This window comes from Neltuma alba, unplaced genomic scaffold (assembly GCF_004799145.2).
Source record: "Neltuma alba isolate B1F8T4 unplaced genomic scaffold, ASM479914v2 tig00004465_pilon, whole genome shotgun sequence".
NCBI lineage: Eukaryota > Viridiplantae > Streptophyta > Magnoliopsida > Fabales > Fabaceae > Neltuma > Neltuma alba.
In genome coordinates, this window is record NW_021633718.1 from 436 (window position 1) to 22,603 (window position 22,168).

A 22,168-nucleotide genomic window follows, 5' to 3' on the forward strand; every position below is an offset into this window, starting at 1 on the left:
TATTAACAAATGCAAAAAAAGGAGATAAAATGCAGATTATTTGAACAAAACCCAAGCAGATGTCAGCCAACATAAAGTAGATAAAAAAATAGGAAAGAAAATAAAATCAAGTGACCTAGACTTAAGCTCAATGAACCCAACATCCACAACAAATAAATAAAAGTCCACCCATACAAACCCAAATTAAAGTCAACCTTGCAAAAAAGAATCCACGCCGAACGTTTATCATGCATCAACATACTAGCCGCCTTGCAAAACTATAAAAATAAAAAAGAAATCTGTCAATCAAAACCTTCTAAACGTAAAAGATCATTACTCAATTTACAGATACGCAGCATGTTAACTGAAGTTATTTTATTTTTTTAAAATGAGAAATGACATTGAAATATTTATACGCCGTGATAAGTACTCTCTCGCTTCCTTATTATAAGCAACAAAGGATTCCATACGCAGATCAGAAAATTAGTTAAAGACAATAAATTAAAAGTTTTTTCTCCAAATACCCTCATTTATGAAGGAAAGATATAAAAAATAGAATAAGAAAATTATTATAATAAATAGAATTATGAAAGAGAGAGAATATATAATGTAAGAGATGATAGTTTGGAAAATGAAACAATAAATTGAATATTAAAATAAATAATTGATGGGGGTAAATAAGAAATTTGCTACAAAAATTTGAGGGAACCTGCAAATATTATTTATATAGGGATAAGAGGGGATGGTGGCTTATAAAAAAGACAGACGGAGTAGTTTTTTGAAAAAATTAAAATAGAAATATTTTAAGTGAATTAAATATTGACATTGAAAAGGGAAAGAAAAGGGGTATGGCGGAACCTAGGAATAAAAATGTCTTCATAATGCGTGGACGGAAAGTGATTCCCTCACTTCGAGTTCCAAACCCATCCCTCCCATCCGCCTCCCACCGACCTCTCTTCATTTCATCCACTTGTCCCTCCTCTCATTAATCATGTAATTATTTTATTATCCTCGCCGCTTCATTCTAAACTATATTTCCTTATTTTATTCACACGTATTAGCCTCAATCCATCCTCGTTGAGGAACCCCAGCAACATCAAGTTGCGGCATTTAAAAATTCTTCACAAGCAACCGGACAACGCAATACGCACAAGGCGTACAAGTAATGTCATGTGTGTAATATACATGGCACTTTATTTAGTCTCTTATGTGGTTTAATTTAATACTATTTCTCCTGTGGATAGCCAAAGAAATGCTTTCATAAATTAACAAACTTTGGCAAAGTGAATATATTGTGAGACAATATGAAACTTGTTTTACATGGTAATCATATGGGAGAAGAAGAAAATTTAAGAGTAACGTGAACTAAAGAACTTGCTTGGAACAAAAATGAGCTGGGTTCTAACAGCAGCCGGGAAAAAAGTGTGGGTTGAAGAAACGAAGCATCAGTCTCACACAAAATGAAGCTGATGGGTTCCATATCACAACAAACATGAAACATACAACACTCAATATCATTTTTTTTCCTTTTTTGCATTTCTGTTTCTATCTATTTATATATGCACCAGTTCGAATCTCAGTGTTTGAGGAAACTGCGCTAAGAGACCCAAAAATGCTTTAGTTTAGTGAAAAGCAGAACATATCTGAGGCCACCGTGCATCTCTACCACGTCTCGCAGATGTATTCTATGCATCGTAACCACATACCAATCCATTTTTATCCAACTCCGACCAGGGGGTCCTTTCTTCAAATAACGTACGAAAACACGGTTCTTTTTGAATTTGAAAAAAGAATTAGGACGGAAACGCAAATAACTAGAAATAAAAACCACAGGCCATCGGAATAGGTAGAAGCGTATCCCGTCCACGTCGGCGGTCATAACGGGGCGCAACATGCTACGTGGAGTGCGGAACAGAGAGAAGGAAATGGCTCTGATGGGCTGTGTCGGCCACTTTGGATTTTTAAAACAACACTCAACGTGGCCCCCCTCTCCCATCGACACGATAGCAGCCAGGTCAGAAAGTCATTCACCTCCTTCTGATCTTCATGATTATCCCTTTTTCCTGCTTTATATCTGCGCCGTATATAAAATCAGTATACGAGCAAGTCCTTTGAGCCCCTGAGGAAACAGATTACCACCAAGTCTTTGCTTCCATTTCGCCGCTCTTTTTATCTTATTATATATACACACACAGATACAAGAGAGAAAATCCATATGTCCATATGGACGAGTGGGTATCAATATTATACCTCAGAAGTATAGCTTAATTAGTTGTCACCGCAATAAGTGAGGGGGTAGGGTGCGTCGGAGACGGAGGAAAGAGAGTATTGCAGAAGGAAAACGATCGAAGATGAGAAGCAGGGCGGAGAAGCGCAAGCAAGATGAATCAAGACAGAAACCGTACAGAGGGATTAGGATGAGGAAGTGGGGCAAGTGGGTGGCGGAGATTAGGGAACCCAACAAGAGGTCGAGGCTATGGTTGGGGTCATACACCACCCCGGTGGCCGCCGCTCGCGCTTACGACACCGCCGTTTTCTATCTCAGAGGCCCTTCGGCTCGCCTCAACTTCCCCGAATTGTTATTCCAAGACGACGGCGACGACCACCGCCTCGTCGTCCAGGGCCACATGTCCCCCGATTCCATTCGCAAAAGGGCCACCGAAGTCGGCGCCAGAGTTGACGCTCTCCAAGCCGCTCTTCATCACCCAAATTCTCGTATCCCAAACCCTTCCGACGACAAGCCCGACTTGAATGAGTTCCCCAGACCAGAAGATCTTGTTGAGGATTACAATTAGATTAAGATATACTTATGTTGCCGATTCAATCATCGGGTCCCTTAATATTCACATCTTTTACTTTTTGTCTCCTCTCTGATAATTATCTTGTGATGTCGCCTATGGTGAATCTAAGTTCTAGGCGTTTCGGCTTCTTCCACTTAATTTGTAAAGAAGGGATATAGTTAGCAAAATCTAGACGGCAGGAATACCCGCCGGTACGGGAATCAAACATATGTCTGTATGTCTGAGAGGAGGCCGTGTAGTTTTAATTTTCTGATAAGCTTGAACAAGGTCGGTGAGTTCTGTAAGCCAGAACAGTTAGTGGTCAAAGTGATCGAGCCAACTTGTTTAATTACCGAAGCGACTTTTTTATTTTATTTTAACAGGCATATAAATAAATTGCCCGTGTTATGTTCGTGACGATATATTAATTATATATGGACAATGGAATTTAGTAGGTAAGAGCCAAAGGTAACAAATAATTAAATAAATGAAGTGAGCCATGCGGAGGGGCGTAGTCATTAACAGAAAACAATCCCATATTGAAGCTCGAAGACGGGGAGAACAAATTGAGGAATAGCAATAAAACAACGTTGCATCTTTAAGTCAAAATTTTAATTTAAATTCATATATTCCTTTCACTTTATTATATGTGACTTGTGAGGCTCAGTTTTATCTAATGTGAGACTTTTTATTATATCAACTCAACTCCGTTGATACTTGAATAATCTAATGCGATTCACATTTGCAAATGCTAATACCGAGATGTTTCGCCCGGTACATAGTAACACGAGTGGATAAGGAGATAAGGCGGATGAGCACCCAGAAAAGCAGCTGTCACGATCATCAAAATTATCGAAACCCCACAAACAACTAGAAACTCAATCACAACGATGAGATGTGAACTTCTATTTCCACTGAACGATCAATATCTTACGCAGGAAGAACTTTAGTCAGGTCTTATAATGGTTCGAGTTTCAGCAGAAAAGGTAATAGAACTATAAAAGGAAATAATCATGTATATTCTCTGTCCAATATAATAGTTTCCTTTTACCCAATCCTGGTGCATTCTTCTGGTACAATAATCCCAGTCTAGCGATGGATTCGATAGTGAATCCGAATTGGGATCATATATGTGCGGGGTGCTAAGAAGTGGTAAAATGATCAGGGGGGAGAAGCGAATTAAAGAGGATTACATACTACCTCATATTCTAACTATAAAACTTTGTTTATAGTTCATAAATGAGATCTTATTATTAGAATTAGAGGTAATAGATTGGATTTGTGGGTGGAAGATGCACAGGGATGATGGGGAGTCAAGGGATTGACGGTAATCATCACGTGGATGATCTGTCCAAGATGTTACATGTCTAAATATGACGCTGCATGCGTTCCAATTTTGGCGGTGTGCTCTATCTATATATCTCAACGAGCGCCTGCCTAAATCCCTAATCATTGTCGCATATCTCCTGCTGACCACCAAAGAGAAACTACCCCCCTATTTTTAATATCTTTTGCCGCTTTGTTTGAGGCCCAACTTCTAACTAATAATACACCAAGTTAGTTCCCTTTCTTGCATGTGCTCTCAGTTTTCCCTTGACTTCAACGATACAATATACTCCTCTGGTCCTTATTATAAGACCCAATTTGACTTTTTATTTGGTCCTAATTATAAGACCCAATCCATTTGTCTCTTATATTTATGCATTTTTTTTCAAGATAATCCTTCTAATAATGATAGTTTTAGCCAATATACTTAATTAGTAAGGATATTTTAGGAATGACAACACTTATTTATTATAAATAACCAACTTAACTTACTTCCTTAATCTCCTCAAATAAGTCAATTGGGTCTTATAATTAGGACTGGAGGAGTATTATATTCTATCTTCTGAACAAGGAAAACAATAACTTATTCTCTTTAAAGAGGAAGAAAAAACTCAATGACATATATACCGGAGTGCCTTCAGTTTGTACTTGCATATTAAACCGCAAAAAATAGCAAGGAGAGAGGCTATTTATAAATGGTGAATGGGATTTCCAAATGACAGGGATAAACAACAGAATGAATTATATCGTTCTCTCCTTTTTTGGATGCAGAACAAGCAACGATATATGCGATCCATACATGTACAGATGAGTAGAGAATGTGACTAGAGTATAGAGCTAGCGAAGTATGCTGGCATCTTGTTATATATAAATCAGCTATTTGACTTATAATAAGAATTAGTTAAAATATGTTTTAACGCGGGACAAAAGAAATGAACCGTGCCTAGTTGCATGTAAGTGGAAGCCATGATTAGTGAAACAATGGTGAGGTGGGGTGTATATTAGTTAGCACGGGACAGGTTTTGATGATGATCATGAATTCATGATCAAGTGGCCGGCCCTGTCGATATATGCGCTAACGGTTCAGAATCTCTTCTCTTTCATTCGTATCTCCTTTTTTTTTTTTTTTTTTTTTTCCTAACCATTAGATTAACATATTTCAATTGTTTAGATTTCAATCTTTTTATAAACCATTTATAAATTTTTTTAAAAAAATTTAGTGTATTTATAAACCATTAGGATTAAATTTTAATATAGTGTGTAATTTATTATTTATTTTTACAATTCAACATTTTAATAATAATTTTAAAATCTGAACTGTTAAAATATTATCCTAATAGTTAAAAAAAGATAATAAAAGAAAAATAGCAAAAAAGAGGATAGGTACTGGTGCACTGTTAACAATTAATATATTATATTTGGATAGATGTGGGGTCTACGCACGTACGATGATGCTTGGCCTGATTGGGCTGCACATGAATGGAGGCAGTAGCTTCCGTAAGCTGCCTTCAATTATTTAGGGGCGGAGCATCCAATACTGTCACCGCATATCTTGTCCAGCACGGAATCAATGCCCACTTCATAAACTCCACCGTAACACCATTCCCCTCACATCGTACAACAACCCCTTGTTCCTTTCCTACCTAGCACCTTCATTTTCTGCGCCTTACTTTTCAGCACCAACGATCCCAATAACTCCTCAAGCCTTCCTTTACAAAAAATCGACTCTTGTCACCAAAAAAAAAAAAAAGCCCGACTCAAATAGCGTCTGTTCTGGGGGCCGTGGGTGGGGAGGTGTTCGTACTTTTGTAGGACATGTATAATGGAGGGGGCTGGGGCCTGGCAGGAATGGGCCCATAGAAGCAGATTCCAGGATCACCATGGACATGGTGCATTAAATTAAAATGGTGAAGGATCTAGCAAAAGCGACTAGTCTTTCACAACATGACGAATTAATGTTCGAATTCTTATTGGGAGAGGTATCTATATTTAGTGCCCGATAATATTTCAAATAGGATTGCCTCAAATACTGGAAGTGCCCTAGTCACCAAACTCCAGTTGAATCCGCATCAAACAGGCGATAGTTAAAATATGTTTATCTTGTGCTACAAGAAAGGCACAAGTTCTCCCAAAATGTGATTAAATTCTTGTATTTTTGTGATTTCAATTCTCACTGCAATATCGTTAATTGGTAAGTGCGCGCGTTTGCCCAGGGTCCCGTACTAAGACCAAAATCAAAGCAATGGCTCTGATGCTGTGGCTCAGAAACTGCGAAGCAAGATCGGAAGAGCCATGCGGGGTTGCCGCCCTCTGATTTCGGCCCAACCCACTTACTTATGAACTAGCCCTTAGAGACCACGGGTGGACCCTTTCAGGCATTTGAAGTCTTTCCTTCCGTGTCCAGCTCGGCCCATTCTCTATTCTTTATTTGACAGCTTTATTTGGAAACTCCATCATGGTCTCGGCGGACACACACACACGTCTAAATCCGCACGGTCTTCGTTTGGACAGTTAGCATATGGAAGATAGGTTACACGGGCTGAAATAATGGTGTTTAAGCTTTGAAGCGATTGGAAATTTTAAATTTATGTTAAAAACAATAGTAATGAGTGGGGGCTCGAGTTTTAAGAAGGTGCGACCCTGATTTAATCATTGAGTGGAAGGAAAGGTGATGATTAAAGGCCATATGCTTTGGACAGGTGAAGAGGTTGTCAAAATTTTTAACTCATGGAGAGTTTTTGCCAGCAGCACGAGGTGGTAAGAGAGAAGAAAAGTAGAAAAGGCGAAGGAAGGAAAGGAATAAAAAGAGAAAAGTTTGTACAATTCACTTATGAATTGTGCCTGCACTGTCATCCAAAACCCAGAATCCCCTTTCCTCCTCATATGCCCCCACTTTGCGTCACATGAAATGACCACAATTTCACTCCCCTCATCATCCCCATTCCCCTTTTAATTCCTTTCCCTCCTCTTTCTCGGCCATAAAAGCTAAAGGGAATCAACATTCTTTCGTACCTCCTCCAGTCATGATGAGTGAAGCCTACATACATGTACGTGATGAGATCAATTAAAACGCGTAATACTAGCATGTAATTTTCGATCTACCCACCAAAACAATGATTTCGCTTTAGTCGCGACCACTGTGATTGGCATCACCTATCCTTGTCCATCGATTTCCCAGCCATAAGGTTTCCGTGCTAAATGACAACTACTAGCTACGAACGAGTAGGACTATAGAATTTGGAAATCACAAGACTCACTTACCCACCACATTTAATAAAGCAGCTGAACACGACATTTGCTCTCCTCTCTCTCAGCCTAGGGATCGCTTTCGATTTGATGTTTTGTCCCTCAGGGACGCTTCCTATTTCTTTATGAGACTCCCCTTCCGACAAATGATTTGGGTTTAGGTTCAGCTTCAACGAATTATCAACGCTTACAATAGCTACGTACGTACATTGGTTGTCTAGCTAGCTCATTTTTTCGAGTTTTGAGTGTATATTTATATGTTTTGAACTTACAGTTATATTTAACAGTGCAGTGCGGTTTTAAAACAGACTTCCGGGCAGACTTGATCGAATCTTAAGAAACTTGCCGCTAAAGTTCATAGACTGAACAATATCACTCTTCTCCGCAGAAAAATTAAGCTTGGTACTCCTCCGGTCCTAATTATAAGACTCTTATATATACTAATATAAGGGTCTTATATTTAGGACCGGAGGAATATAACAGTTTTTATTATTCCTCTCTTGATTTGTATCGCTGTCCATTAGAAATATTCTATCGTGAACTTTTACTACTGGTGTCTTTTCTAACTGCGTACGTGCGAAAACTTGAATTATTGTTAACTGGTTTTCATGTGGCATGTCTCCAGACTAATTATTTGCATAACCAGAGCGGTCAGATATGTGTAAACATGAATATAAATGAACACCTGTACGTACGTACACCATAAACATGTGGGAGGAGATGAATATTTGCATTATAATTGAGGATTGATAGCTGGATTGAAAGATACGGTCCATAGACACGTGCAAATGATGGCCTTGTCTTCCCCTAATGATGAACTCCCACCGCTTCTTCCACTGCGCGGGGTCCACTGACCCAATGCTCCTTCCCCTTATCTTTGACCGACAATATATTTACTTCCCTTTTCAAAGTTACTCACTTCAGTTGTTTTTTTATAAGATCATTTAAATTAAATTACGTGGTTTAAAAAATTTAAAATTAATGAAAAATAAAAATATAAAAAAAAAATTTTTTCCAGATACATTCTTATTTAAGAAAGAAAAAAATAAGAGAAAAATATCGGGAATAAGATAAAGAATGAAAAATGATGTAATATGAGAAAAAGATTACGAGAGATAACAGAAAATTAATTAAGAACAAATTTGGTAAAAGTTTATTTAATGTTCAAACACCCCTAAATAGGATTCTATAAAAAAGACCAAACTACTCCAAATTTTGGAATCTTATAAAAAGAATAAGGGGAAATAATAAACATCCTTAATTATCATTGCAATTATACTTTAGTCCATTAAGGCCCCCTGAAAAAATGAAGTTTAAATTCTAACCCTTGAAGTTTTCGATAATCAAGTCCTCTCTCTGGCTACGTCTCAATTAGTAGATGGGGTAATATTGGTCTAACTCATTTTAGAACCGTTTAAAATAACTTATAAATAATTTTTCAAACATAATTTATAAAATTTGAAATAAGTATGTGAAAAAAGTTTTATCTCAAATTATACTTATAAGTGCTTTTCAATGCTATTCCAAATATACGTGACTCTAACATCGGTTATTTTTAGCTGTTTTGGTTGAGATAAACATCTATAGGATCGGATAGAGCTCATTGAACTTGTTCCCTCTAAACATACAGGCCAGCTCCCCGTCAATCACCAGCGATAAAGCGGGCTTACACACACACATCTATAGGATTCATAGCCATCCTACTCAGTATTTCTTCATTAAGTTTCTTGTAAGAAAGCGGGACAGCTTTTTGTTTATTTGTTGATCCAAGTATATTTTACGTGACATTCCTTCTCTACGGCACTTGCGATTTTCGTGACAACCTCGAACGATCGGTTCTCAATCAGATACAGTATGTGTGAAAACTTGTGTGACGCACTAGACTTATTGATTGATTCTACTTCAATTACAGAGTAGCGATACATCCACAGAATGGGAGATCTGGAAGAGTGCAACAGAGGGAGGGGATGGGTGGGGGAGACATAAATTGACAATAGAAAAGAATAACGGGAGAGTAGTTGAACAATGTTAATGCGCCGGCAGTACAGGGGCTGTCTAGAAGTTCGCTAGCACAAACGCAAATTATGAATGAATTAATGAAGTGCTAGTAATTATAAAAAGGTAATAAGAGCTAGGCTGATATTATACGTGGAGGCACGTAAGGAGGACAAGTGTCGTGGACTGGTAGGAAGAAGGGTTGGGGTGTCGTGATTGAAGGGAGGCCATGTAAAAGTGGCGCAATCTGATACGGGAGATCTCAGAATATTAAATGAGAGGCCAAATTGATGGAAGCAAAGGCCCCACTCTCGGCCTCATTATCCAACTTTGTCAACTTGGACATCATTGTCATCCCACCCACGATTTTCTTTGGACGTCCACATATATAATAGTGACATCGCCCCAATCACATTCCAGGTTAAATAAAGCCCCCCGCCTTTTTATTTCTCTTTCATTTCGCCGCTAACTTCCCAAGTTTTACCATCCACTTAACTACCTTAAACAGTGAGTGTACATGTATGTGTGCGTCACTTGAGTGATTTGTTTTGTTTACCTTAATAACATCTTTTATCTCCCTAACTTAATATTCACATTAGAAAAAGGGTATATTACAGACACTGACACGCATTTAGTACATGTTAATAACAAATAATTAATTTCACCCGTTTATATAATCTTTATGCATTAGTTAACTCGGTCTTGCATTTAAGTTTTAACATAGAAGAACACCAATACCGAATAGGTAGACAAGCTATATATGAGAACACTGGAGTTCTGAGTATGTGCGTAGCTACAGGAAGCATGGGAAAATCAGAATGAGCTGGTGAGCAGGACGAGATCGTAGGAATTTATGGAGACGAAGCTGAGGAAGTTAATTACTTAATTTATTAAAGGAGATTCTGGAGGAGACACCAAAGCCAGTCCAAGCCAGGCTAGCTAGCTAGCAAACGCGTGCGTTATATTCTTTCATGTACATATATACAACCCTGGTTTGATATTGTCATCCGAGATGGACGTCCATTCACACATGAAATCACGTTCTTTTCATCACACCATGCTTTTGGATTATCGTTTTGTTTTCTTTAACAATATCACCTCTCTTCCAGCTATTAAATTGGACTTTCCATCATCCAGCTGATGATGCCCAGGTTCAGACGCGCACACACCCCACTGGTCTAATCACACATCTTCTACGGATTAGGTGATGAATAATAATACTACTCACGCACAAATAGATTTCTGACAGTAAATGAAACAATTCACATATAGGATTAATTTCTGTGATACAGTGAAATCGAAAAGAAGACTGAATTAACACAAACAGAATGAAAACATGTACCTTCCCCAACCCCCAAAAAAAAAAAATTATGCAATAATACATGCATTACACTCTCGTATATTGAATCTCACGTGGATAACTTTATGAATACTGCAATATTATGCTGTGAGTTGGGTGAAGAAAAGCATGGTGGTAGCTTAGCTGATTAGGTGACAGATGAGTGGGTATAAAGTATTTTGGAAAATGGAGGCAGGTACAGTTCCCGAAGGATAGCGGAAATTTTGGGCAGTATGGTTTTCAGATATGGCGCAGAGTTTGTGTTCCAACATTCTCTATCCCCTCCCAACATACAAAAGACGCCATTCACACTCCTCTTTCTCTAAAACCCGTATCCGATTTAAAAACATACTCTCACCAGGGGGGTGAATAATCTTTTCTGAATTCTCATTCCCTCCCTCTTTTTCCACTTTATTGCTGAAAAGCTATGAGTGAGAGAGAGGGGCCACCGAAAAGCATGCAAACCTTATCATGAAAGCAAGAAAAAAGAAGCAGCCGATTTGACGGGATTACACCCAGCACAGTGACACACGCACACGACACGCCCCCTCACTCCTATTTCCTACAATATAGATGTCTCTTTTTGGTATTAGGGAATTCCTGAGTCAACCTCGCCTCATAATTTGGTGTTAAGGCACCATCTCATTCCTATATAATCAGTGTGGGAGTGGGGAGGGGCATGATATATGCAGTCGTGCACCATGGGAAGCATGGAGGTGCATCAGTTTGCACGTGGGCTCATGTTTGAGCACGAACCTTCCCTCACTCTGGGCTTCAAACGCTTACGCCCTCTTGCCCCCAAGCTCCACAACAACACTCACTCTCATTCCCTTTCCTCTTTCATCAGACCCGAAAGTGGCCCCAGAAAACTCCCTTCCCCTCACCCTCACCCTCACCCTCACAAAGATTCGCCGCCCCAGGTATAACCACTTAACATGTTACCTCCAAAAAACTGATCATTATCGTTTCAAAGACGAGCTAGGAACCCTATACATAGTCTGGTTATTGACTAGTTTAGCTGATTTAACGCGGTGATAAATGCGCGCAGGTGGAGGCGCACCCAGGAGGAACGAGGTGGAATCCGACGCAGGAACAGATAGGGATACTGGAGATGCTGTACAGAGGTGGAATGCGAACTCCAAATGCTGAGCAGATAGAACAGATCACTGCTCAGCTTGGCAAATACGGCAAAATCGAAGGCAAGAATGTCTTCTACTGGTTTCAAAACCACAAGGCCCGTGAAAGACAAAAGCAGAAACGCAACCCTAATACTAGCACCACTTCTTCTACTCCTCCACCTACCACTGCCATTCCTTTAACTTTACGGACAACGGTATGTAATAGGTGTACAACGTTATCAGTCTCAATTATGCGTTCTTTTGTTTTTCCTTTTAGTACCTTTTTCTTTCATACCAAACTAACGGGTTTGCGTATATATTTCTGTTTTGAGGGTAAAGGGCCAAGTAGGAGAAGGAGAGCAGGAAAACCCGTTGAGGAAGAGGTGTAGGAGCCTGGCATTTGAGTGCTTTCCATTAGAAGAAAGCAGATTATTACGTAGAGATGAGGAATACAAAACCCTGGAGCTTTTCCCGTTGCACCCGGAAGGCAAATGAAGGGGTTTCCCATTATTTATGATCCTACTTAATTCCTCGTCTTCACTACTGATTTCACCGACTAGCGACTGCTTTCATTGCTTTCGTCGTCTCCTTTCCTTTGTGTAAGACAAAGCGGCCCGTCTGTGCTGCTCTTCATCTCAATGTACTTACTCACTATTCCTGACTTTGAAATGGAAGCGCCATTTTATGTCTCTTTTTTTCTCGTTGATTACAGCTTCGTGTAGGCTACTGGTTACTGTGTGTGACACGTTGAAATCCGGCCTTTTTCACTACCCTTATCTGATTAGATGTGTCCTTTAAAAAATCATTTCATATTACGCGTCTTTTTTAAAATTTCAAAACAACGCTTAATAATATTAAAATACTGTTAACGGTACTATATAATAACCTTAAACAATGAATATAAGAAGACGAAGACAGTGTATGACAAGCTGTGAATCAAAGCTTTTAGGTTAAAAGCAGAGCTATACGGGACACTGAAGTCCACGCACCTATTTCTTCTTCTGAAGCCTACTCTTTACTTTCACATCTTAAGTTTCGATTTGAAAAGGGCCTGAATGTTCTCCAGCTCGAAACTCAAAAAACAATAATCATAAGTCATAACACCCATTTCTTCACTCGCCCCAACATGCACGTAATAAAAGTCTTTCAAAAAGCATCGTACATCGTCTGCAAATCAAAGAGTACATGCATCTGCTTATTTTCCACCATTCACGCAAGATAATTTCGAATTATCATTGTGCTTAGTAGGGCCACTCTGTGATCCCCACCACCACAAACGGGAGGGAAACCAAAATCGATCGTTTCAAAGCCAGATTTTCATGCGTTGTAGCTCATCACTCGTAAGTCCTCCAATTAGCTCGATACGCATTGGGTAAAAGAGAAAATTGCAATCATTCCCTTGGTCAGTTGAAATTTGAAAATAACTTCTCCATCGTTTAAAATAGGACGTTGATGCTTCATTTTCCTCGATGCAAAATATATATATCATTTCATCTATTTTTCATGGGTATTTTGTGCGAAATTGACGAGTGATTTCTTGTTTTCTCAAGGAAAAATAAAAGTAACCAGGTCGGTATTGAAACCGGGGAAAAAAAATTCCATGCCACTGATTAGGTGTTTAGTGGTGTTTGAATTAACGTTGTAGAGAGTTAGACAGAGAACCAAAAAAAAAAAAAAGCTAGAGTCTTAAAGATTTAGGGCCTGTTTGGGTAGCACCCCAAACCATGGTTTGGGGGCCCAAACCATGGTTTGGGGAAAATGCTACCCAAACAGGCCCCAAAAATTGTAAACCATGGTTTCAGGTGAAACCATGGTTTCACCGGTGAAACCATGGTTTCACCAGAAGCTGGAAATTGTCACTTGTGGGAAAAAATCGGGCACGCCTACTGGTGATTCCAAAAACACCCCAGACCTCCTCTTCGCTGGCCGACACTTTGAATCATCCTTCTCTTCTCTTCGCTGGCCGACACTCTTCTCTTCAGCTCGACCAGCTCCTCCGCTCGACACACCGACCAGCTCCTCAGCTCGACCAGCTCCTCAGCTCGACACACTGCGCTTGCTCCTCAGCTCGACCAGCTCCTCAGCTCGACAGCTCGAACATTGCTCTCAGCTCAAGGTCGACCCTCAGCAACGACTCCGGTAGGCAATTTCGCAGATCCCTCTCTTCTTCGCTGGCCGACACTCCTCCTCTTCGCCGAACGATCGGACTCAGCTCGAAGCTCGACCCTTCGGCCCTTATCATCAGCTCGTCTCTTCGCCGCTTCATCATCGGGTCGCGTCTTCGGCCGTGCTTCATCGCCAGCTCGAGTGTTCGCCGTCGCTGCTCTGAAACTCGACACCGGTGAGATCGTCCTGGCCTCGCGAAAACAGGGGTGGTCGTGCGTTTCTCGGCTCGCCAAAACCAAAGGAAGCTCCGATCCATCCATCCTCTGTCTCCAATCTTCGTTCTTCAGTTCGGCCGGTGAGCTCTCTTTGGTGATTGCCCAAAATTCTGTTCGTATTTCCTCCATTCATTGATCTATCAGCTTCTTGCTTATGATTCTGGTTCGGTGGTTCTGATTCGGTCCCTCCTCTATTTTCGGTCTGTCATCCGGAAGTGATATGAATTTTTTTTCAACCGTGGCTATTAGTTTATTGATTGTGGTATGTTGAATTGGAATGATTTGGCTGTATATCCTCTTCAATTGCAAGCTTCCTCTCGGTTCTATTTTTCAACCGTGGCCTTCGATTTCAGCTTTGTATGCCTAGTGGATCCAAGCGATGTATAATTGTTGTCTGGATATTCCTTGGTCTTCCTGTGCGTCATTCGGCAGATTTTGATCAATGGTTATTGCCGAAGATCTTGTTCGTTTTTGCCATGGATTGTTTCGGGGTTTATGGTGTTTTTGGATTTCTTTAATTGAGCTTCATGTGCTGGGGATTATAAATGGTATGTTCGTTTGGTAAATTGGTTCTGATTTTATGAAACAAAGAGGGAACAAATTATGGTAATCAATGTCTGGTTCTGGAGGCAGGGGACGTATATGGATGAGAAAGTCTGGCAATTGTTATATAAATTCAATGCAATTTGTTTTTCCTGCTGTAGTCCAGATTTCCCCCGGAGAAGAAGCTGTGAAGTCGAGACTTTGGTTTTTTTTTTTTTTTGCCGTGGATAGTACTTGTGATAATGAACATTATTTGTTAAGAGTTGATCTGATTTGGGATGAGATAAGAATTGTATTGTTCTGTATTGTTGTATTAAGGATTTTGATAAATTTATGGCCAACTTTTGAGAGTGAGGAAAAATGAAATCACAACTGAAATCCATGTATATATATTGAAGGAAGTGATTTGTATTTTGGTCAAAGGTTTATGTTGGTAGTTTTTTTATTTTCGGTTGACAAATCTGATAAGGATATAATTTTTAAAAAATATTATGAAAGGCTTGTGCAACATGTTATTTTGTAAAAACAATAATGTGCTTTATAATGTTATTTAATTAACATGTTATTTTGGACGTTTTAAAATTTTTAGTATTTTGAAGTAAAAACAAATAATGAAGTTTAGAAAGGAGGGGGTGTATTTTTTCCAACCATGTAAAATTAGAAATTTTTTGTGTTTGTTAATTTTTGTCACACTTGGTTTGGTAGGAAGGAATTGAGATTTAAAATGTGATCAACTTTTTCACCTATTACAGTAGACAATATGATTTTTGTTATTTCAATTGATTTTGAGTTGATTAACCTGGGATGACTGAAGAGTTATAATTGTGCTATAGCATAATGCGTAAGAATACGGTGAAAGCTTCCTGGGACCTACGAACTACAAAAGTGTTTATTGACCTCTGCATTGAACTTGTGCAACAAGGGGAAAGAAAAGGTACTAGCTTAACAAAGAAAGCTTGGGATATTCTTGGTGATAACTTTACTGCCAAAACTGGAAGAGTGTATGAAAAAGGTCAATTTAAGAATAAATATGATTCCCTACGAAAGGAGTGGCAGACATGGGATAGGCTGCTTCGTGAGACAGGATTGGGATGGGATACTGAAAGGAATACTGTCAGTGCAACTGATGATTGGTGGGAGAGAAAAATAAGGGTAATTATTGAACCTTTTGATCTTACATTTTCTCTACTTGTTAATGCTTTGTGTATATTTACTGTTTTTGGAATATTTTATGATATTATTGGTGTCTAATCTAATGCAGGAAGTTCCAAACTACGAAAAATTCAGAGAAAGAGGACTTCAATTTAGGGATGAATTGACGCAACTATTTGGAAGTGTGGCTGCAACTGGACCACAAGCATGGGCACCTTCTTCCATGACACTTCCAAGTGAAGGAACACCGAATGAAGATTTGGAAGAAGGGTCCGGAGATAGTGATGAAATTTTAGGTGCACCAACTGGTATAAGTGGGGAATTTAACACAGTGAACTTCAATGATAATAGTGGAGGTAGTGGAGGCAACACTGAATTGAGGCAGGATACCAGTGGTGGGGGTACAAGCAGAGGTAGGAGTCGACCTAGTAGCTCACTGGGGGTCAGAAGGAAGAGTGAAGTCAAGAAGAAACGCACATCTCCCTCTATGAAAATAGCGGATGCAATTAGCAAGATTGCTGAAACAAATACTTCTGAGGCCGAGCGTGGAAATGAGGTCATTTCACGAGCAGAAGCTAGAAGGTTGGAAGAAGAAGCGCGTGCTTATGAGGTTTCAATTAGGGGAGTCCTGTCTCACCTGAAAACAGTTCCTGAAGTTGTCAGTGATCCTGATTTCTTTAGACGGTGCACACAACTCCTTATGGAACGGCAGGATGCACGAGAAATGTATGCAGCTCTGAAGGATCAGAAGGAACAGCTTCTACTCATTTTAGAGCATTTTACTAGGGATTTATGACTTGTTTATTATATTAGACAGTTCCATATGTGTATGTTTTATGTGACCAGTGGATTGTTATATGAATCAGACAACTCTGTAACTTTTATAAATGTTTCGTAATTTCTACGTAGGAATTCTAAACTTTATGTGTATGTGCACAGGATAAAACGAATATGGATGATGAAATTAAACATGTGGAAGAGCATGCTAAGGGACGGAAAAAAAGAGTTAACAAAGTTGCAGCATTGGTTGGTGCATACGCTACTTTGAACTTGTGTAAGGAGCCTCGCATACAAGTGCTTATACAGGCTGCATATGGGTAAGGGATGTTTTAGATGGCAACTCCAGTCGTTGTTATAACATGTTTAGGATGGAACGGGATGTGTTCTTAAGTCTGGTGGAACAATTGCAACAACATGGTCTAAAAGAAACTAAAAATATAGGGATACATGAATCAGTTGCAATGTTTTTACATACCGTTGGGCATGCACTTAGTAGCAGAATGCAGCAAGAAAGATTTCAACATTCAGGGGAGACAATTAGCAGACATTTTCATAATGTCCTAATGGCATGCTGTAGACTTGCCATGTCTAATATCAAACCAAAAGATCCAACATTCCGGCATGTTCATACAAAAATTCGGTTTGGTAAATACTGGCCTTTTTTTAAACATGCTATTGGAGCAATTGATGGCACACATGTTTCCTGCGTTGTCAGTGCAACAGATCAAACTAAATTTATCTCTAGGAAAGGAACAGTGTCACAAAATGTCATGGCGGTTTGTGATTGGGACATGTGTTTTACTTTTGTCTTGGCCGGATGGGAAGGTAGCGCACATGATGCTCGGATATTTGATCATGCCCTCACAACTCCTTCAATGAACTTTCCCCATCCACCTGAAGGTATTTTTTTATTTCCTATATTTTTTTATATTTAGCTTAACAATAGAAACATAATTTACAATAATTTCATTTTTTATATAGGAAAATATTATTTGGTGGATGCTGGATACCCAACACCGAATGGATATCTCGGCCCATACAGACGGGAGCGTTACCATTTGCCTGATTTTCGAAGGACATCTGGGTTTGAAAATGACAATGAAATCTTTAATTATTTCCATTCAAGTTTAAGGAGTACAATTGAAAGAACTTTCGGAGTTTGGAAAAAAAGTTCGCAATCTTACAAAACATGCCATCTTATGATTTTGAAACACAAGTTAAAATCGTTTGTGCAACGATGGCTATACATAATTTTATTAGAACGACATCTATTACTGATCCTGGATTCGTTCAGTTGGAAGAAGAAGGTACTTATGCAGAAGATGATGATGATGGGGTTAGATTTTCACGTATACATTCATCAATTCAATCTTCATCTTACATGGCTCAGGTTCGTGACAGCATAAGAGACGAACTTGTTAATTCAATACGAGGATAGTAGTCATGTCTTATTTATTTCCTTTTATCATAGATTGTAATATGTAGTTAAAAACAAAACCTATTACAAATGCTTTGTATCGATGCATCATCTTAATGATTATGACACTTCTTTATTTATATTTCTCTTATTAATATTATGCCTTATATTCTCAAGCTAATTATTACTTACTTGAATAATTAATAAATTATTTTAAGACGTGTTTATTCTATTTTGCAACAAAATAATTCATCTTCTCTAAAAATATTTTTCACTCTTATATTTTATGAATATATATGTGTGGTGACAATTAATTAATTAATTGTATTAAACATCAGAGGTTATTATACATGTAGTTATGAAAAAATGTTATGGGATTTCACGTTTACAATCTTTAAACAAAATTAATATTTTTCTGTTCTAAAAAAAATCATTTTTCTATAAACATTTAATATTATGTTTTATAAATATATGTACACATATTAATTATGTATTAATTATATTATCTTATATATTATTAATTATGTTAGTAAAAATTATTTCATTAACAATTTTATTTCTTCAAATCAAAATAAATCATAAAATCTATCCCTTATATAATTATCATATTAACTTATACCCTTTTTGGTCATTTCCACATGTCAAAAGCACTTCTGGTAATAACTATCCAAACACTCTCACTTCTCAGAATCACTTTTTCTCAGAATCTATTCTCCACAGAATCTATTCTCCAGAATCACTTTTCCAAACCACGGTTTGAAGTCATCCAACACACCCTTAGTTGTCAATTCACATGCCCGAAAGATATTATTGATGAATAAACTATTTGAAAAATATTTGACATTACTCTATGATTTATGGTGATGCCGTGGTGGCTCTTCATTTCGTTGTTTAGGGATCAGTAAATCGGTTAAAGTTTAAAAGAACCTCTTTGAGCATGATTGATCTGCAACTCATGATCTGAATCAGAACCAAGCTACGATTAGTGGCGATTTTTTTTTTGGGGTACTGAAGACGGGCTTATTGCCCATACGATTAGTGGTATTTCTTTTGTGCAGGGGTCCTAATGATGCATAACTTAACTGGGCAAAGTAGAAAATATTTGGGCCAGGCAGAATTTACACATGCATGAAGGCGGAGCAGAAGGCCCAGTAATGTGCCCAGCCCTAAGCCCCCGGCCCAAGATAGAACCGTTTCCTCGTAGAGTAGGCTAAAGCCGGGAATAACATCAGTAGAGCCTCAAATGCTGAAATGCACAACGAATAATAATTACTCCTCCGGTTCTTAATATAAGACCTATTTAACTAATTTGATTAGATTAAGGAAGTTAGGTAAATTAGTTAATTACAAGAAAAGTGACACATTTTTCCTAAAACACCATAATCATCTTTCTTAATACCCCCTCTCCCTCTTCTACTTGATTATGGTTGAGGGAGTATCTATAGGGGTAATTTAAAGAAAATTAATAAATATGAGAAATGAGTCTTATATTTAGGACCAAAACCAACTTAAAAATTAGGTCCTATGTTAAGGACCAGAGGAGTATTATTTTTTTCAAAGAATGTTTCGAATTTTAAAATTATGATCCGTGCTTTCTAAAAGCACCATTAGTTTTCCTTTAATTATCCCCCAGTCCTTCCAAATGATGTCAAGTTGCATGTAACTTTAGAAAAAGTACCGATCATAATTCCAATTCCTCAATAGTCTTTTTTTTTTTGGCCAACCTTCAACGGAGTTTTGATTGTTGGGATTCTTTAAGCAGTTATAATTACGTGTGTGATAGTAATTTCTATTTGCGGCGCATGGTTCTTTTATCGTTTGTTTAAAAGAGCATCACTTGGTTTTGTTGGTGTGTGTTTATGTAGTTTTAAAAGACTTTTTTCCCGCACGGATTGTTATTATGCTGATGTGAGCCTGAAATCGTGTTTCGTGTTTTTCATATAATAAATCGAACATTATTAACCTGTTTGGCATTTCAGAGATAAATGCAAGAGGGATATATCTGGGGTGCTCAGATGAGTGTCGGATCCCACCTAACGCTCTAAAACGTCAGCACGAGAACCACCAGTGAGATCTCGTCACTCTCATTCGAGATTTTTTTTTTTTTTCAGGAGAGTTCATTTGATCTTGGATTTAATGAATTCATTTAATTAAAAAATACTAAATGATTGTTTACATTGGTATTCTCTTAAAAGTTTCATTCCTCATGCTTACCGACACTCCCTTGGCATGGCCAAGTGAAGAGACTGGACGCTTGTAGCTAGTTGAAATCTTAAAAATAAAAAACGTTGGCTGTTCGAATGTATTCTCAGAGGGGGCGAAACTTGTGGCGGCAATTGTTTTTCACATTGCCCGATGATAAAGAAAAAATGCCACGTGCAGTTCCTGATATGGTTCTGAGTATGACTGCTGTGTGCTTGGCACCATCGTGCGTTCTAATTGGCCGCATTGATCCATATGATTTAATATTATTGCGGAGGAAGCCTCGGGATACGATATCATGCAGGTGCGGCGGTATCTATACACAGCTTTCTCCTTCCATTTCCCCTCCGCACGTTTCGACTTCTGCGCAAATAATGGTAATATATGCTATAATCATTTATTAATTCCGGTTCTGATTATAAAAACTAATTAATTAATTTAAGAATATTAAAAAAATAAGTTAAGTTAGTTATTTGTAATATATATGTCTTGTTTTTTTATAATATCCTTATTAATCAAGTATATTGGTTAGAATTACCAAGAAAAACTACCTTAGAAAAAAATGTATAAATATAAGAAATAAAATGAATTAAAATCTTATACTTAAAATCAAGATAAAAATCAAATAAGGTCATAGTATTTATAATGGCTGCGTGTTTTCCCTCCCACCTGCACACCTCACTTTTTAATTTATTTGCATGCACTAGAAAATGGTTATAAAAGCGTCTTTAAGTATTGAAATTAACATGATAGTATTAAAATAATATTTAGTTTTTAATATCATCTTTATCAATTAATTTTTACCACATCTAATCATCGTCACAGGGGGTATAAAAAAATGTATTTTTCTTTCTGAAAAAACTATTGGGCGAGGAGTAAAAGGAACTAAAGACCCTTTCTATTGTAACCCCCCCGGGAAAAAAAGGACACTTCCTGGGAAAGGGCGGCGTTTTTTTTTTTTTTTTGGCTTGCCGACAGAAAAGTGCCACACAAATGTAAGATTATGGCGACGTGTATGTATATGGCTTTCTGAGCCCTTGCATGTTACATACTCCCTCCTTTTTCATTGCGAAGTGTATCTTTTTTTTGAAAAAAAATTATCGTGAAGTATATCTTTTTTTTTTTTATAAGAGACATTTGTTTCAAAATTTACTTATTAATTTTACATTTTACCCTATTTAATTATTTATATTACTCATATCATTATATTTAATTCCCACACATAATATCTTTTCCCCATAAATGAGGATATTTTTGACAAAAAGGTTTTATTTTTTAGGCATTTATTATTATCAACATTTTGAACAATATAATTTGGATAATTATCTCTTATAAAAAGGAATGGATGGAGTAACATACCCTTTGTTAATTCTGGTTTAATCATTTAATCATGTTGAATCGAATACACAAAATTCAAACTAGATATGCCTCGGATTATCTTTCTCTCATCTCGCATCCACATAAATAAACACATGTACTTGTAAACTTAGAATTTATTTAAAATTGTGATCGAAACATCAATTATGATTAAAATATATGAAGTAAGCATCTTTTTAATATTAATAAATGATTGTATAATCAATATTCAATACCACATCACAATAGTATAAATTAGGATACATATATTTTTTTTTCGAGTAAAAAATTAGGGTGCGTGTCATTTCTTTAAATTTTTTGGAGTTCGCTGTGTCTGCCTAAAATCCAAACTTTAATGCCCCTATAATAGGGTCTTTTTCCGGTGTTCAGATAAATTAATGTTATACAGTTACCCCCTGAAAAAAACGCACGCAACTATTTTATGAGTTGAAATTAACGTTACCATAAATGTTGGATCCTAGATTATCTTTCAGCTAGGGTTGCACATAGACAGGGCTAGGCAGGGCAGGACCCTTGCCCGATGTCCAGCCCGA

General features: G+C 37.8%; 2 protein-coding genes across 2 annotated transcripts; both read left to right on the top strand.

The window, feature by feature from the left end:
• Positions 1 to 2,103: 2,103 nt before the first annotated feature.
• Positions 2,104 to 3,116, top strand: LOC114744852 (ethylene-responsive transcription factor RAP2-1-like). The gene has a single exon (XM_028932990.1). It carries the CDS (start codon positions 2,331 to 2,333, stop codon positions 2,772 to 2,774), a length of 444 nt encoding a protein of 147 aa, XP_028788823.1. The 5' UTR covers positions 2,104 to 2,330; the 3' UTR covers positions 2,775 to 3,116.
• An 8,146-nt stretch (positions 3,117 to 11,262) lies between these two features.
• On the top strand, positions 11,263 to 12,472 carry LOC114744858 (WUSCHEL-related homeobox 4-like). Its single transcript, XM_028932994.1, has 3 exons — positions 11,263 to 11,585; positions 11,714 to 11,998; positions 12,123 to 12,472. Exons 1-3 carry the CDS (start codon positions 11,352 to 11,354, stop codon positions 12,276 to 12,278), a joined length of 675 nt encoding a protein of 224 aa, XP_028788827.1. The 5' UTR covers positions 11,263 to 11,351; the 3' UTR covers positions 12,279 to 12,472.
• Positions 12,473 to 22,168: the final 9,696 nt, after the last annotated feature.